This window comes from Silene latifolia, chromosome 3 (assembly GCF_048544455.1).
Source record: "Silene latifolia isolate original U9 population chromosome 3, ASM4854445v1, whole genome shotgun sequence".
In the NCBI taxonomy this organism is placed as follows: Eukaryota; Viridiplantae; Streptophyta; class Magnoliopsida; order Caryophyllales; family Caryophyllaceae; genus Silene; species Silene latifolia.
This window is the reverse complement of record NC_133528.1, coordinates 4,330,454-4,347,057: the sequence shown is the minus strand read 5'-3', so window position 1 is coordinate 4,347,057 and position 16,604 is coordinate 4,330,454. Positions and strand designations below refer to the sequence as shown.

The window sequence follows — 16,604 nt, the reverse complement described above, 5'->3', positions numbered from 1 at the left end:
GTAAGGCAACGATACAACGAGAAATGGTAGTAGCATCGAAAAATTGACCACAGCCTAGAGAACACAAATGTGCGAGATCGTGAGTAACAAGTCAACAACATTACACTTTCTGTTAACAAAAGAACAAGAGAAGGAATGAAAACCATCTCCAAAAGACAAAATTTCTTCTATCACGTCATGATTCATGAAACTCGCTTCTTCCTTGCTTCCTTTGCTGAAGAGCCTCGATAACATATTAACATTCTTGCAATTGCTTCCTTTGCAATTTCAATTAGTCATCTACATACTCATCTCATTTGATTTGGGTTTTGGTTTATTTCGGGTGTCTTATTAATTATTATCAAGTCAAGTTCATCCGAGTTTAAAGACCGTGTGGCCATGAGTCGTGTCATTTCAGATCCAAAATGGTTGTGAGTTGTATCTGTTGGGAAATTAGCGCCAATCTCCCACGCGCAACGGAAGCAACCAATCGACAAGTAAACCGTAAAAGTATATAAATATAAACAATAATAAGATGAAACAATATTTAGGGTCAAACCTAGGGCAAAACCTTCCAAACCGGAAGTATAATCCACTAGCCAAATCGACTAGAATCCACTATAATAATATAGTACCAGTACAACGTAACAGTCCTGAATTAATACCAATTCGAAACTCACAATAATACTCCCTCCTATTCACTATATTCTTCCCTATTTCCTTATTCGGATTATTCGGGTTTTCTTCCCTATTTCCTTTTTTGGGTTGATTTGTATGATCCAAATTAAATTGCATGTGGGGTAGTGTGTTTTGTGTGGTCCAAATTCACTTTCTTATTTCTTGTGCAAAAAGGAAAGGGGAAGAATATAGTGAATAGGAGGGAGTATAAGATAACAATCTAGCCCTCCAGTAATATTAGTCAATGCCACTAATATCACAACTAGAGTAACCTCCTAAATTATTGTATAAAACACCCATTATACTCCACCTCACCCTCAAACCCCGAATCTTTAGTCACTTTGTTTGATTACATTTTGTGAGATATTGTTGTGTTGTTTTCCAAATGAAAAACATCTTTTATATAGGAAAACCTATGGAACAAATTCCATGTACCAAGGGTATGATTATTGGTCAGACTGACCAAAGTCTTAAGACTCTGCCACATCAGCTTTTCATTAACTTTTACTATTATTTTATTATTCAGACTTATCTCAGATTCGCCTCAGACTTTATACATTATCCCTCAAACTTACTTTAGACTCTACTTTTCCACTACACTTGTCTTATGAGGTCTAGATAAAAAAAAAAAAAAAAAAAAAAAAAAAAAAAACCAATAATGCTTTAACACATGGTAGTCTTTCATTGGTTGTCATTATAAAAAGTAGGGTCAAGACTCTTATAAAGTCTTAAGTTGAGTCTTGGATTTCCAAGACTCAACTTAAGACTTTGTCAAGACTTGGGTAGATTATTGGGGGTTTTGAGTGAGTCTTGTCTTAAAACTCATGTGAGTCTTGTCTCAAGAGTCAAGACCCACCAATAATCTTACCCTAACATCTTCATAAAGACATTAGTCCCCCTTGTCCATAGCTAATACAATGAATCAAATATAATTTATTGAACTCCACCATGTACATTGTAACTTTGTAATGTATGTACATATAACATCTTGTAACATTGAACAAAACTTGTGTTGGACAATTGGGTGTTACCCAACAGTATCGATTCAGGTCCAAGTGTGGATGTTTTTAGGTTGTATCAATTCGGACACGGAAGATTCAGATTTGCCATTTCCGATCAGATTGATAGGGGCACAAACATAAGTTGCACCAACAATGGGTCAATCGAGTTCTATCCGAGTTTTAGTCGATCACATTCTACTCCACCGAACAACAATTTCCACATTTGCCTAGTCGATGATCAGTCGGTCGCTATAGACGTGGAATTAAAAAAACACAAAATAGAACCCAAAACCGAAAACATGACAAGAACACAACCACTTTTATTATCAACCAAGTTCACAAACTCGAAACACAACATAATAATGCCCATAAGTAGGACATGAATCAAACACAACACAAAATCAACCCGAGTTCAAACCACAACCCACAAACGAAAATCAAACAAACTCGAAAATATTAATAAAATACAATGGCCTAAAAACCATGAATCTTAATTTGGTCTTTCTTAGTGAGACCAGCTTGAACAAGGAAATTAGCCACCTTCTTACGCTGATCGCCTTGAAGTTGAATGACCTTTCCTAACTCTTTATCCTGAACCACATTGCCGTTACAGCAAAACTCTTTCTTAAGGTCCTTGAGTATTTTTTCGTAGCTAAAATCTTTCTTCAGTCCTTGAACCGTTGTCAGACTTTTCTTTCCGTTTCTTTGTTGGATTCGGATATGAACATATTCCTTTGTTCCGGGCGCCTCTAACTGGTCCTCTGCAAACGGGTCAAGAGCAGCGGGTATCTGGATGTCGAAATCACTCATGTAACTTGTTTTTTGGGGACTTGAGATCGGGCTGAAAATCGCTTAGTCGAGCTGCAATTACACAATGTTCAGGAATATTACTAATAACTCATAGACATCGAAAAAAAATCAAAATTAACTGAATACAAATTCATAAAACTCGATCAAAATAAACCGTTATAGTAATAATATTTCATCTATAATACCGCGGTTATTTTCCTAAAATTTTAATTGAAGTTTTTTTAAACGATCTTATTAACTAAAATTGTGGAAAAATAATCGAAAACAAAATCAACAAGAAATCAATCCGTTTATGTTAAATTCAACAACGGGCCTGGGCCGCACCCAAAGGGAGGAGAAAGAGTCCACAACAGAGGCCCAAGAGGGTTCCACTCTAAAACCAATTGGCGATAGAGGGAGTAGCCCCTTGCCTTATAAAGTGGTAATTCTTCTCCTCTTTTATCAATGTGGGACAACCCTCACATGTGGAACTTTGGGTTTCTCCACACTCCCCCGCACATGTGAGGCCCACTTTTCACACAGACTGGACAAATTCATTCAACTAAGCAATTTTTGCTCATCCGACTGCAAACTTTGGCCCATAAAAACCCAGGTCTTTAGCCATGGGCTCTGATACCATGTTAAATTCAACAACGGGCCTGGGCCGCACCCAAAGGGAGGAGAAAGAGTCCACAACTTAGGCCCAAGAGGGTTCCACTCTAAAACCAATTGGCGATAGAGGGAGTAGCCCCTTGCCTTATAAAGTGGTAATTCTTCTCCTCTTTTATCAATGTGGGACAACCCTCACATGTGGAATTTTGGGTTTCATCACATTGATAAAAGAGGAGAAGAATTACCACTTTATATAAAGCGAGGGCTACTCCTCTCATCGCCAATTGGTTTTAGAGTGGAACCCTCTTGGGCTAAGTTGTGGACTCTTTCTCTCTCGTTTGGGTGCGGCCCAGGCCCGTTGTTAAATTTAACATGGTATCAGAGCCCATGGCTAAAGACCTGGGTTTTGATACCAGGTTAAATTCAACAACGGGCCTGGGCCGCACCCAAAGGGAGGAGAAAGAGTCCACAACAGAGGCCCAAGAGGGTTCCACTCTAAAACCAATTGGCGATAGAGGGAGTAGCCCCTTGCCTTATAAAGTGGTAATTCTTCTCCTCTTTTATCAATGTGGGACAACCCTCACATGTGGAACTTTGGGTTTCTCCACAGTTTAGAAACAAAAAAAAATAACAATCAAACATAATCTCAAATCAATAATTTAATCTGCTCATCTTAAGCTTAAGACAGATATCATCCGTTTAGAATTCGTGTTTGATTTGTTTCAGGTCAAATAACCTAACTCATAAACAATCAATAATCAATCACGAATATTCGTGTAAGACGACCTTACACAAATATTTATTGGTCATGTTTTCCGTAGTAGGTCTGTCTTGCAACATAAGTATTAACATAAAACCGCCTTATGAAAGGCTAACTGATGATCAATTAATCTCCCTGTCCCAACAGTCAATTATTATTAAATAAATAATTGAGACGGAGGGAATATTTAGCAATCCATGATCAAAATCAAAGTGGCTATACAATCAAGATCAAGTAATCAACCATCTACTAACAATCAATAATCAATGATCATGGAATTTACGTAACAAATTGCATAATTCTACAACAACAACATCAGAGCCTTAGAGTCGTTTATATGTGATCGCACACCTCAAAATACAAAATTACAGAAAAGGAAAAGCGAAAAACACAAGGGGTGAAACATAGTAAAAAAGTCAGGGTAACAAATTGCATAATTCTAATTATAATTAATAACATACCCTATAAAATTTCAACAAAACACCATAAAATCAATTAAAAATAAAATAAAAAAGAACCAATAACATGCACAAACATGAATTACAACATATCTTAGCTTGAATGTTAATAAAAGCAATAAGTCCGTCTCTTATAAGGCGGTTTTATACCAATATTATCTAAAACAGCTAGATCAAAAGAGTTACAAACTCTTATTTAAGACGATCTTATACGACGAGAGAAGGGAAAGTAAGTTACCTTGTAGAGAATGCTTTGTTTGAGCAAATATACGTTAATATGATGAATGAGTAACGTTCAAGGTTAAACGTGTTATATATAGAGAAATTAAATATACAAGGTCGGTTTAATTAAAGAATATTTTAGTCCACAAAAGGATTTAACCATGGTTAAGTTTAGAAGTAACCATGGTTAGTTTTTGATTGGATACGAGAAAACGTGATATGCCAGCTAACATATTGACGGTGTGAGATGTACTTTTGTTCGACGGTTTAGATTTAGTTATAACACGTTGACGTACTTCGTGATGAGAATTCGGGAAATCTAACTAGTAGCAAAGGGTAATACTCGTTGTCCCAAATTTCTAAAAATTGTTTAAAATTATCGATTTTTGCTATCACAAACTTTTAAATATGGACCTTTGACATAAGTGTAAAACATCATGAGCAAAATTCACTACCTTCAAATTTTATTTTTAGGTTCGCCCTTCAACAAAATGACTGTAATTGGAATGATTACGTCATTTATATTTTGTGATTATTACGTATTATGGATTACTTCATCAAATTTGGCAACTAAGATTTTTCGAATATAATTGTGGGGGTGTATAAAAGAAATGTTTTTTTTAATAACGCGTAGATTCAACGCATTGCGATAATTTGTCTTTTATTTATACGGATTTTGCGCTTCGAAAAATTGTACTTTGTATTAATAAATAAGACTAAGGTCATGTTCTTTTGGCTTGAATGAACTTGAGCTAAACTGGTATGAATTGAAATTTGCTGAGATAAATAGAGCTTAAATAAGCTGAGTTTAGCTGGAATTAAGTCGAAAAGAACAGGACCTAAATATTACGGAATACGTAATAGTGTTAAGGATGCGAATATTTTGTTAGCTTAGATACGGTTATCAAGAATTCAAGGTGATGCTCATGAGTCATGACCTAGATTCAAATCTTGTTAATACCGAGTACTATCTTTATTTAAAGATTGAGCACATTTATCTCTTCACAAAGCTGACCAGAGAATGGTCTTATTGAATGCGACTTTTTTAGGTTGTATGCCAATATGTCACCAATTGGAATCTGAATTCAACCAAAATTGATCAAAATCCACTAATTTGTAGGGACAAACAAGTGCATCAAGTCATCAACAAACAAGTGCATTGTAGGGACAACAATAATAGATGAAGCTTATATATTACGCAATGCCCCTACTCGAACATGACAATCTGTAAAGGGGTTCAAAATCATGCCACTTTTTTTCTACACTAAATTCGATTCTCAAAATAATTCAAGAAACAGTTTAACCAATTATCGGAATCAGAATCCTAATTTGGATTTATGAGGTGACTAAAATCGAGCAATTAGAATCAAATTGAATAATAAGATCCTACAAATTAATGACTCGAGTTAAATTTTGCCGACAATTTATCCAGATTTTCATAGTTTACTATTATCAACTGCAAACTTTGCGGTTGTACAAGAACACATTAAAAAATCATTGAAGATGACTGAAACATAGGCTTGCTCCTCTTCATATTAATGTAAAGTTTGAACATTATGAATTCGGACACGAATTAGAACCTCTAAAATATGCTCTTCCTAAAATCAACAATTATTAACAAAAAGAAGGCAAAATGAAATGCTCTTGAACGAACCCCTTCAAAGGGTAGGGAAAACTGTTTTATACTCGCGAACTTTTTATTACAAAGCTCTCTTGTTCACAGACCTTACACGAAACAACATGTAGTCCGTCCACATTATAGGACACCCAGAAAATTTGGAAACCGCCAAAAGTGTGATTGATGCCACTGGCCGCAAATAATAATCCTGAAATTAACAATCTATCGAGAAAAGGATCCAAGAGTTTACTGCTTCATAAGCTGGCGAATGACGTATGGAAGAATACCACCATGATCGAAGTATGCAAGTTCCACCTATTAACACGTAGCATTGTAGGCATATGAGTGAACCCGATCAAAAGAAGCAAATCTTGTATGAGACGGTATAGTAAATTACTGTCCTAACTAGATGAGGAATATATAAAGGATAGGAATTTAAATGAATGAATGAATGATGAGAGTCGTAAAGTACCTCGGTGTCAAAGCGCACAGTACAGGTGAAGGATTTTCCAGAGTCGGTTGTGACAGTGACATCTTGACCAGGTCTGAGCTCGCTTACTGTTGAAGGAAGATCGATGGTGTATCGCTCGTGACCAGTCAAGCCAAGTGTTTCGGCATCCTCACCAGCCTTGAAACAAAGAGGAATGACACCCATACCAACGAGGTTGCTCCGGTGGATTCTCTCAAAGCTTTTTGCTATCACGGCTTTTACTCCCTGAATACAGGATCGCATTATATTATTTCCTGTGCATATTAAGTTAACCCAAAAGTTTCGGAAAAACACAGAATGAAGTATTCAGTTACCTGCAACATTGGGCCCTTGGCAGCCCAATCACGAGAGCTTCCACTTCCATACTCTGCCCCGGCAATAATAATCGTGTCTTGCCCAGCCTCCTTGTATCTCTGCATTTGGAAATTAATATAACTAACATGTTCTATATAACTCCATTATTTCAATTATTATGACTTGCTTTCAGAGAAGAAACCAAGGCAAGTAGGTAGTAAATCGTAGCGACTAGGGAATCCTTGTTAGGTAGTACTCCCTCCGTCCCGGTCATTTGTTGTCATTTGGTTTTGGCACAAAAACCAAGAAAAGAGGAGAGAGCCAATTACTAAATGACATGTGGATCAAATTGAGTGTGAATGACCAAATTGTGCATTCTTAAAATAGAAAGGACAACAAATGACTGAGACAACCCAAAATGGAAAAGGACAACAAATGACCGGGGGGGAGGGAGTAAATCGTAGCGACTAGGGAATCCTTGTCTTTATAAGCTTATATTCCAGAATTATTACTCTCCCCTAAGAGATGGTAAAAATCATCAAAGAAATAGGAAAGACGAATGCAGTAAATCAAGAACACTGTCGCTTACCATAGCCGCATCGAACACATAAAGCTTCTCCCCGGTGGGAATGTGAAGAGTTTTTGGTCCAACTTCTCCGTTCAATAGCTTGTTGACGATACGGATATTGGCAAAGGTACCCCTAGCCATGATCTCATCATTACCCCTGCGGCTACCATATGAGTTGAAATCTTTGCGATCAACTCCACGTTCCATGAGATATTTGGCAGCAGGACTATCCTTTTGGATGCTTCCAGCGGGAGAGATGTGGTCAGTGGTGATACTGTCGCCAAAGTTGAGAAGACAGTAGGCATCCTTGACTCCATGAGGACCAGGTGGGTCCAAGCTCATGTTCTTGAAATATGGAGGATCGTGAATATAGGTTGACTTTGGATCCCATTGGTAAAGAGTGCCTTCAGGAACTTCAAGGGCGTTCCACATGGGGTTACCCTTGGTGATAGCTTGGTATGTACTCTTGAACATGTCCGGTAATACACTCGATTGAACAACCTAGAAAGGCAAGGTATCAGACGTACTCCTGAACATGTCCGGTAATACACTCGATTGAATAACTTAAGCCACTTACCTGAGCTATCTCTTCATTACTAGGCCAGATATCTCTAAAGTACACACTCTTGCCATCCTTTCCTGTGCCAATAGGCTCCTTCTCAAAGTCGATGTCAACCTACATGTGGCGTTATTGTGGTCAACTGAAGTAGCAAGATTATGTTCCTTTGAATAACATTCATCTTGAAAGGGGAAAAAAAGCAAAAGCCTAGATACAAAAACTTAAATAAGATGAAGCAAAGCCATAAAAAAATTGAACTTCTCATTGAATCTAAAATTTTCCAGTGAAAAATATGCGGAAAACAACACTAAAATGAACATTAAGATGAATCTTCACATAATTTTGCCAAAAAAAGAAAGAACGAAATACTACAGGTGAAAATTTCCTGAACAGTACTTCAGCAGTAATGTTCAATCAGGTATTCGTCGCTTATACAGAGGACAACATAATCAATATAATCTATGTGAAATAAATTTTTACTTTTGTGATTCGAGAAACCTTTACATCCTATAAATCCTCTAAGCTCAAGTAATCTACATATTAGCAACAATATCAACAAAATAAAACCAAGTAAATGCTTAAGAAATATTTGCACTAAATACTTACAGTTCCAGCAAGTGCGTAGGCAACAACTAACGGAGGGGACGCAAGATAGTTGGCTCGTGTCAGTGCGTGAACACGCCCTTCAAAATTACGGTTACCAGAGAGCACGGCTGCAGCAACTATGTCTACAGATAAAAAACAGTCGAAGCATAAGGATAGAGATAATTTGTGCTAACGTTTAAGGTCGGTGTTACAGGTATAAAGGGCTTAGATGCATATGGCAATATGGCCTAGTCCTTCTAGTGGTCTGTTTTATAGCATGTTTCATCATTTGACAGCCTCACAAAGTCATATGATTACTCCATCGAATTTAGGCCAACTATTCTCTAACCAAAAGGTTTTATCAACAGATTTTGCAAAATGACATCCAATTTGAAGTACACATCAAAAAAATTGCAACCATTTAAAGCAAATACAATAAACTCTCGCAACACAACAAAAAATCTGAGACTGTCCCAGGCACGATAAAGCAGAGGTGGGTACTTGTTTACAATTGAAAAAACAGCACAAAAAGTTTGTACATGTACTTACGAACTCCATGCAATAAAGATAAACATCAGCATAACAAGCTGAAACGTAAGCTTGACAAAGACATACCATTTTCTGTAATAGCAGCAGATACTGATTCATTGAGATCACCAGAGTTTCCAATGCATGTCGTGCAGCCATAACCAACATGGTGGAATCCCTGTTGATCCAAGTACGTCTGCAGGCCACTATTAGCAAGAAACAAAAAAATCAGATATTTGATTCAGAGTTTAAATGACATTTTATATACAGTAAAATTCTACAATAATTATTATTTTTGTGTTCCATACACTATTACTGCTACAGTACTATACTACAATTAGTCTTGTATGCAGTATGCTTCTATACATTATATGAGGGAAGTAAATACCTCTTATCCAGGTATTTTGTGACAACTCCAGAACCAGGAGCCAGGCTGGTTTTCACCCAGGGTTTGACCTGATGGACAAATAAAGACAATTCAGTTTGAAGCCAAAAAGAAAGAAAACAAAAAAGAAATGCTCAGTGTACAACAAATTGCAGGAAGAAAGTCTATTCTTTGGCCGAGAAAACATCTGTATAAAAAGTAGCAGTACAAGTATAGAAAGTGATTAAAACACGGTAACAGTTGAACACGCGACCACTTTCGTCAGTTTCACCAACATCCCAAGTTGCGACTGCCTTGATTGAAAAGATGCAGAATCAAAGGATCATTTTTCTTAGAGGAAACTGCCTTGTTTCAACATTTCAAACGTCCAAGAATAGTTTTCAGCCAAAACATAATTGAGAAACAGCATTCTCTGTTACTGGTTAACTTTTTAACTAATTACTAGTCCACTATTAGACTATGCTACTAATAGTTCAATTGAACTACCTATCAGACGTATTCCTTCAGTAGTCGCTCACATTCAAATACAATCACTGGCAATAATCCAAAGGAGCACCTAAATTTTGTACAGGTGGCATCTTGACGAGAGGCAGATCATGCACAGACCACATACAAAACCATCAACCCCACATTTATTTCTAATTATTTCTACAACAATCCCGATTTCACAAGACAGTTCTGTAGGAGAAGAATTGGGATTCCTCACGTGCAAGTTGACAAACATCCTAGGAAGTAGGAGCAACTTAAAAAACAAAGAAGAAAGACTTTCAAGGCAAGGAAAGGACTGAACCTACAGAGTGAACATAACATACTAACCTTCAAGCCCAACTCGCATGCTTTCTTGGCAACCAAAGCAGCACCCAACATGACACTAGGGTTCGATGTGTTAGTGCAACTAGTAATCGCAGCTATGACAACACTTCCATGCTTCAATTCAGCAGGCTGCCCCTTGAATGAAAACTTAGCAACCTTGCTCTGATCTTCTTTTGGAATGGCAAAACCCTGCATAAAATAAAATGTCACACCAAATGCAGAAGAGAATAAAATAATAAATTTCACAAAACTGAAACACGGTATTTACCTTAAAACCAATTTTATTGTCAAGACATCCATGCCAGTCTGCCTTCATTTCCTTCAAAGCGACACGGTCATGTGGCCTGGATATACACAAGATATTTTAAGCCTTAAGAATCAGGATCAGTTGAAAAATAAGATTAAAGGAATAAAAGCACATCTAATTAATGTAGCATAAGCATACCGTTTGGGTCCTGATATACATGGTACAACCTCTGATAAGTCCAACTCTAGATAGGAAGAATACACTCGTTCTAGTTGAGGCTGGAAAAAAAGTACTTACTCATTAAACCAAGCGACAAACACTACAACAGAATGCGTAAGTTGTTGCATCAATAATAAATTTCTACCTCATTGTAGTCAACAAACATGTTGTTCGCTCGCAGGTATTGCTCAATCATTGATACCTGTAATTAAACAAGTGCATACTTGAGGTCCAAATCTATTAGGATTTACTAAGATTGACAGGGAAGACAGAGAAAGAAAGACGACAAAAATGTGCTGGAAAAGGAAGTGGGGTTAAGAGCAAAATAACTCACAGTCTCGTCACTTCTCCCAGTCAATTTAAGGTACTCCAAGGTAACCTTATCGACAGGGAAGAAACCCATGGTTGCTCCATATTCAGGTGACATATTTGCAATTGTGGCCCTATCAGCAAGTGAGAGCTGACTCATACCCTGACCTGCACGCATAAAACAGCACAAACTTTAATTCATATTCCGTATGATTTATTGGCGGGTGAGGAGGGAAGTTGGTACTCAGATGACTACCCAAAACTTACCGTAAAACTCCACAAACTTGCCAACAACCCCATGTTTCCTCAGCATCTGTGTCACTGTCAGGACCAAGTCTGTTGCTGTCACGCCATCAGGCAATTTCCCACTCATCTTGAATCCAACAACACCAGGTAAAACCATGCTCATGGGCTGCCAGGTCAAAAACACACAGTATAAAATACAAGATCAAATTTCAGACAAAATGCCTAACTAAGATCAAATTGTACAAACCAAGTGACACGTGTAGTTACCCCCCAAACAACAATATCCCAATGCCTGGACGGCTTCCAAAATCCCGCAAATGCCGGTGTAAGGAAAAGTCGAGTGTGAGCACCCTTACCACCATGTTAACAACATAAAGGCTATTTTCTGATGACACAATGAAATTTACGTGGAAAAGGGGACGGAAAAATAATGCAACTTTTGAATCAAGAACTTTAATCTGAAAGGCCCATCCTTTGAAATCAGTTAAAAACAGCGGTACATAAGACATGGGATACAATGACAGCCCACAAAAAATGATCACTATCTTGTAGTCCCGTGTTTTCACGGGTTGAATTGGAGTCGCATGTCTAAACTGAAACAAACAAGAATAGCAGAACGTAAAATGATGACTAACATCACACTAAATGAATGAGCTCGAATATGAAAGTTTAAAAATCCATTGGAGAGTTATAAAATTTATACTAAAATTGTTAAATATAAGTGATGTTGTTGTCCATTAGCCCTGATACAGCTGTCAATTCACAACGAAAGACCAACTTCACCATGCTAAATAAGTTATTGTACATTATTTTGCATTTTATCCCAAGTTCAAGCTTCAGCACAAAAACGATTGAACACCTTTTTATCCTAAATTGAAACTTCAGCACAAAAAAACGATTTTGGAACAGAAGGTGGGGAATTAACTATATTAAAAGCACACCTGTCCAAGCATTGCTGCCTCAGCCTCAATTCCACCGACTCCCCAGCCAGCAACTCCAAGACCATCAATCATGGTTGTGTGAGAATCGGTACCAACAACACTGTCAGGATACAGAAGTCCATCAGTGTTGAAGACTACCCGTCCAAGATACTCAAGATTTACCTGTCATTACAAGAAACAAACATTAATGATGGAATAAGCCTACACGTACTCGTAAAAACTGAGGAAACATAGAGCTCGACGCCAAAAGAAAAAAAATACAGCCATACACAGAAAAAATTATTTAAGTTGCAGTTAAAAGAAATTACTAGAAGCTTCAGTTTACAACAACTGAGTAACACAGGTAAAAAGAGCTCCACTTCCCATTTCTTTGGGGTATTTTTATCAAGAGAAACACCTAAAATATGGGGTTTTCAATTACCTGGTGGACAATACCAGAACCAGGAGGAACAACAAGCATGTTACGGAAAGCAGTTGACCCCCATTTAAGGAAGCCAAATCTCTCTTTATTCCTCTGAAACTCAAGGTCCATGTTTGCTTGAACTGCATTCGGAGTTCCAGCAACATCTACTTGTACAGAGTGGTCAATGACAAGGTCCACAGGAACCAATGGATTAATCTTGTTAGCATCGTTCTTAAGATTATTCATGGCATCCCTCATTGCAGCCAGATCAACCACAGCCGGTACTCCAGTGAAATCCTGATAGTGAAAAAATCAGCTTCAGCAATTAAGTTGAAAATACCAGAAATAAAAACTTATCCATTGCAGTAAGGAGCAGACCAACAGCAAACCTGTAAAAGAACACGGGCAGGCTTAAAGGGAATTTCAACAAGTTTTGGTGCAGAGTTCTCCCAGTCAATGATTTTTTCAACATCATCCTTTGTGACTTGGAAGCCATCACAATTACGAATAGCAGACTCCAGCAAGATCCGAATAGAGTAAGGCAGCTTGTCTGAGAAAAATAGAAAAGTTAAAAGAAACTACAAATTTCATGAGTTGCCTATGAGATTCACAGTATATTAACAAAATAAAATAGCCAATCGTAAACAAAATAGCGAGTTATAAGCCGAACGTACCGATCCTGGGATCATTAAGAGCAGTTAGACTGTAGTACTTTCCGAATTCACCGCCACCAGGCTTGGGTAGACTGGTATAGATTCCCTTGAAAGGATTCTCAGAAGCTGAAAAAATATCCACGCATAAATGTGCAACGATTAGTTTATCAGACGTACTATTATTTTGTCAGCCACAAGTGGCAATGAGCTATACTAACAAGCCGAAAACTCCAAAGAATAATGCACTATATGTCTATATTCCATTATCATTTCCTACCATGAAAGCCATAAAGAAATGACAGATTGATCAAACCAATTTGATTCCCAACTTTAGAGAAGAAATGCTTAACCATATTCAGCAATTCTCTTTTCACAATACATATAAGCATTACTTACTCCTAATTCCCAAACAAAATAATCACAATGTCAAAGAAAAGCACATTCTATGTTACTCCAACTCTTCTAATTCCCTCGCATACCCGTGTCCGACACTCACACTCGGACATGGGTATGACACTTGGACACCTCATTTTGAACCAAAATATGCATATTTTTCATAAAAATAGCTGAGTACGACACTTGGTCAGATACTTCTAAACGAGTCTGAGTAACATAGCATTCTACACACCAAAAATCGTCGAAACACAGTTTCCGAATTCGAATCCAACAACAACAACAACATCAGAGCCTTAATCCCAAAATGATTCGGGGTCGGCTCACATGAATCATCCTTTCTGAATTCGAATCCATAAAAGTTAAATCAACTTTGTGAAGATTGCTGCTATATGACCGCAATTTGCCTCACATCAATAACACTAACACAAACAACACATTCAGCGATCCTCAGAGAATAACCTACTCAACAAAGTTATTCCTCATAATAGAACATTTTCTTAGAGAATCGGAATAAACGGAACATATCCACTACACTAGTTCACCACCATGCAACAAAGTGCATAAAATAAATTGATTAAACTTTTAAATTTTACGTCAAGCTCTAAATAATATTCCATATATTTAATCATCAACTACTTATATTATTTCACTTCAAAATGTCATCCAACATACAAAACTAACAATCCTTGTAATCAAAATCAAAATATTTCTAACTAAGATGCTTCGTTTTTGCTTAGAATATCTCACCAATATAACTAAACATTAAATCAAAATTAGGCACAACTATACCTAAACAAATCACAAAATCAAATCAAGACACGGTCGAATAATACATAAACTCACAAAATTATTCAACAATCAAAATCAACACATTCAAAAAATTACAAAAAAATGCAGCAGATTTTAATCAATCTCGACGATAATAAATCACCGATAGTACAACTTATCTAAAAAAATGAAATTAAAACTTATACAAATCACAAATTAAATCCACAAACAGACAATTATACATAAAATCACAAAATTCATTCAACAATCAAATCAATTGATTGCAAAAATTATTGCAGGAAAAAAAATAACAATTAACTAACCTATACTCCGTATATTTTAATCATTTTCGGCGAACAATTAAATACTCGTATCAAGTATCAACAATATAATTCATATACAAAAATGCAATTAAACCTAAACAAAATCACAAAATTAAATCCACAAAAAGTCAAATTATACATCAAATCACAAAATCAAAATCAGCTAATCAAACAATTAGTACAAAAATAAAAAGGAAAAAGGAAAAATCATTTAATCACATAATTCATTCGTCAATTAAAATCAACTAATTCAAACTATTATAAGAAAGAACTGCAGATTATATTCATTAATAGCGATTATAAAATGTCAATCGCATAATTTATCTTAAAAAAATGCAATTAAATCGCAAAATTCATCAAACGATAAAAATCAATTAATTTTTACAATAAAAAAGGACAAATCAAAGAGAAGTGTATATATACCCATAGTAGCGATCTTGCGTTGAAATCGTTCGACGAGCGAAGGAGAAGACGCGGTTAACTGAGAACGAAGAGCAACCGGAGATCGCCAGTCAACACCGTGACTCCACCGGGGAAAAGAACACCGTGTAGATCGTAAAGCCGAAGAATAACTCAAGTTACGGCGACCGGTAACCGGATTATTAGATCTGACGGCGGAGATAGACGAAGATTTGATAGACGGTTGAGATGTAATGGAAGGAGAAGAAAGTGTTGAGACGAAACGGTGTCGTGCCGCTCTTAGTAGAGGGGATGTTGATGATGATGATGATTTAGATACTATCATGACGACGACTTTGTTTTATTATTAGGGAAAAGAAAGAAATGTGAAAGGTAATTATGAAATGGAGGTGGGAAGGAGTAATATATAGTGTGTTGTTTTTGGGCTTTTTAATGGAAATTAAAATTAAAATTAATTGTTTGTTTGTTTTTTTTTTTTTTTTGAAGAAGTTTGTTTGTTTGTTTTAGTCAAGGGTGAAACCCTAGGGTAATTATGGAAGGTATCTTTTTTCTTTTTCAACAAGTCACCTCAAGACGGATTTTATACGAAATTGAAACGTAGTAAGTACGATGAACTTATGATAAAATATTCACCTTTTATAAATGACGACATTTTTAATTTCTCTGTTTTGATTTTAGACGAAAAAGATCTATCTAAAATGAGAATTTGCCTTCTTTTTTTAGAGATTTTGGGGTAGGGATTGAATTTAAGAGTAGGAGAGTAACTCGAGAATTGAAAATGACTCTAGAGTGGATTGAATTATATTGTTTGGAGTTAACTGTTTATAGGGTTAAGTTTGTGCATGCAAAGAGGTTTGAATTTGTTCGAATAGGTATTATACCTTTTTTTATAAGATTAAAAATATCACTAAAAGAATATTGGGATAGTTGTATCACTTTAATGATAACTTTTTTTTAGAGATTCCTAAAACTTTGGAGAGACAGTCTCTCAATAAGTTATTAAGAGACCACTTTTATCGTACCCTTTTTATTATTGTTCGTGACTCAAAATGTCTCTTCTCTTTTATTTAGTACGTGTTTTCATAATAATCGTACCTATCTTATCACACATTGTAACCATTTTTATTAGTACCTGTGACATACATACCTATTTCATTACTTTTTGTACCATTTTTCTATCAGGAGACCTACTCAACAATTAAAATTAAAATTCTTGTTTTTAAAAGTCGGTTTATATAGGATTTTAACTTGGGGCGGTTTTAGAATGGAGCGGCCGTCAAAAGAAAATGAAAGAAGGGTAAAAGTAAAACAGTAAAAGTATGATCGGCGGGAACCATGAG

General features: G+C 36.4%; 2 protein-coding genes across 3 annotated transcripts; both read right to left on the bottom strand.

Annotated features, from left to right (window-relative positions):
* Positions 1 to 1,958: 1,958 nt before the first annotated feature.
* Positions 1,959 to 4,602, bottom strand: LOC141646840 (protein translation factor SUI1 homolog). The gene is made up of 2 exons (XM_074454814.1): positions 4,516 to 4,602; positions 1,959 to 2,519 (listed from the first exon to the last, which is right to left on the bottom strand). The coding sequence occupies exon 2, from the start codon at positions 2,466 to 2,468 to the stop codon at positions 2,133 to 2,135; it is 336 nt and encodes a 111-aa protein (XP_074310915.1). The 5' UTR covers positions 2,469 to 2,519; positions 4,516 to 4,602; the 3' UTR covers positions 1,959 to 2,132.
* Positions 4,603 to 5,999: 1,397 nt separating this feature from the next.
* LOC141646850 (aconitate hydratase, cytoplasmic) lies at positions 6,000 to 15,893 on the bottom strand. 2 transcript variants are annotated; one of them, XR_012545643.1, is made up of 19 exons: positions 15,268 to 15,653; positions 13,379 to 13,483; positions 13,094 to 13,254; positions 12,723 to 13,001; positions 12,302 to 12,463; positions 11,382 to 11,526; positions 11,140 to 11,282; positions 10,951 to 11,007; positions 10,785 to 10,864; positions 10,608 to 10,683; positions 10,343 to 10,528; positions 9,530 to 9,597; positions 9,229 to 9,347; positions 8,635 to 8,756; positions 8,047 to 8,145; positions 7,370 to 7,970; positions 6,922 to 7,132; positions 6,590 to 6,832; positions 6,000 to 6,432 (listed from the first exon to the last, which is right to left on the bottom strand). XR_012545643.1 is itself a non-coding variant. In XM_074454822.1 (19 exons), exons 1-19 carry the CDS (start codon positions 15,587 to 15,589, stop codon positions 6,364 to 6,366), a joined length of 3,015 nt encoding a protein of 1,004 aa, XP_074310923.1. In that variant the 5' UTR covers positions 15,590 to 15,893; the 3' UTR covers positions 6,000 to 6,363. The 2 variants fall into 2 exon arrangements, 1 of the variants encoding a protein (XP_074310923.1); XM_074454822.1 differs by having other exon boundaries at positions 6,922 to 7,020; positions 7,491 to 7,970; positions 15,268 to 15,893.
* Positions 15,894 to 16,604: the final 711 nt, after the last annotated feature.

Bases quoted from the DNA above. Each gene is read 5' to 3' on its own strand.
- LOC141646850 (XM_074454822.1), bottom strand. From the start codon at position 15,589: ATGATAGTATCTAAATCATCATCATCATCAACATCCCCTCTACTAAGA. The intron at 10,684-10,784 runs GTATGCTTATGC...GTGTATATCCAG, and splicing joins TGTATATCAGGACCCAAACG to GCCACATGACCGTGTCGCTT. The intron at 7,971-8,046 runs GTAAGTGGCTTA...TTGCCTTTCTAG, and splicing joins GTAATGAAGAGATAGCTCAG to GTTGTTCAATCGAGTGTATT.
- LOC141646840 (XM_074454814.1), bottom strand. From the start codon at position 2,468: ATGAGTGATTTCGACATCCAGATACCCGCTGCTCTTGACCCGTTTGCA.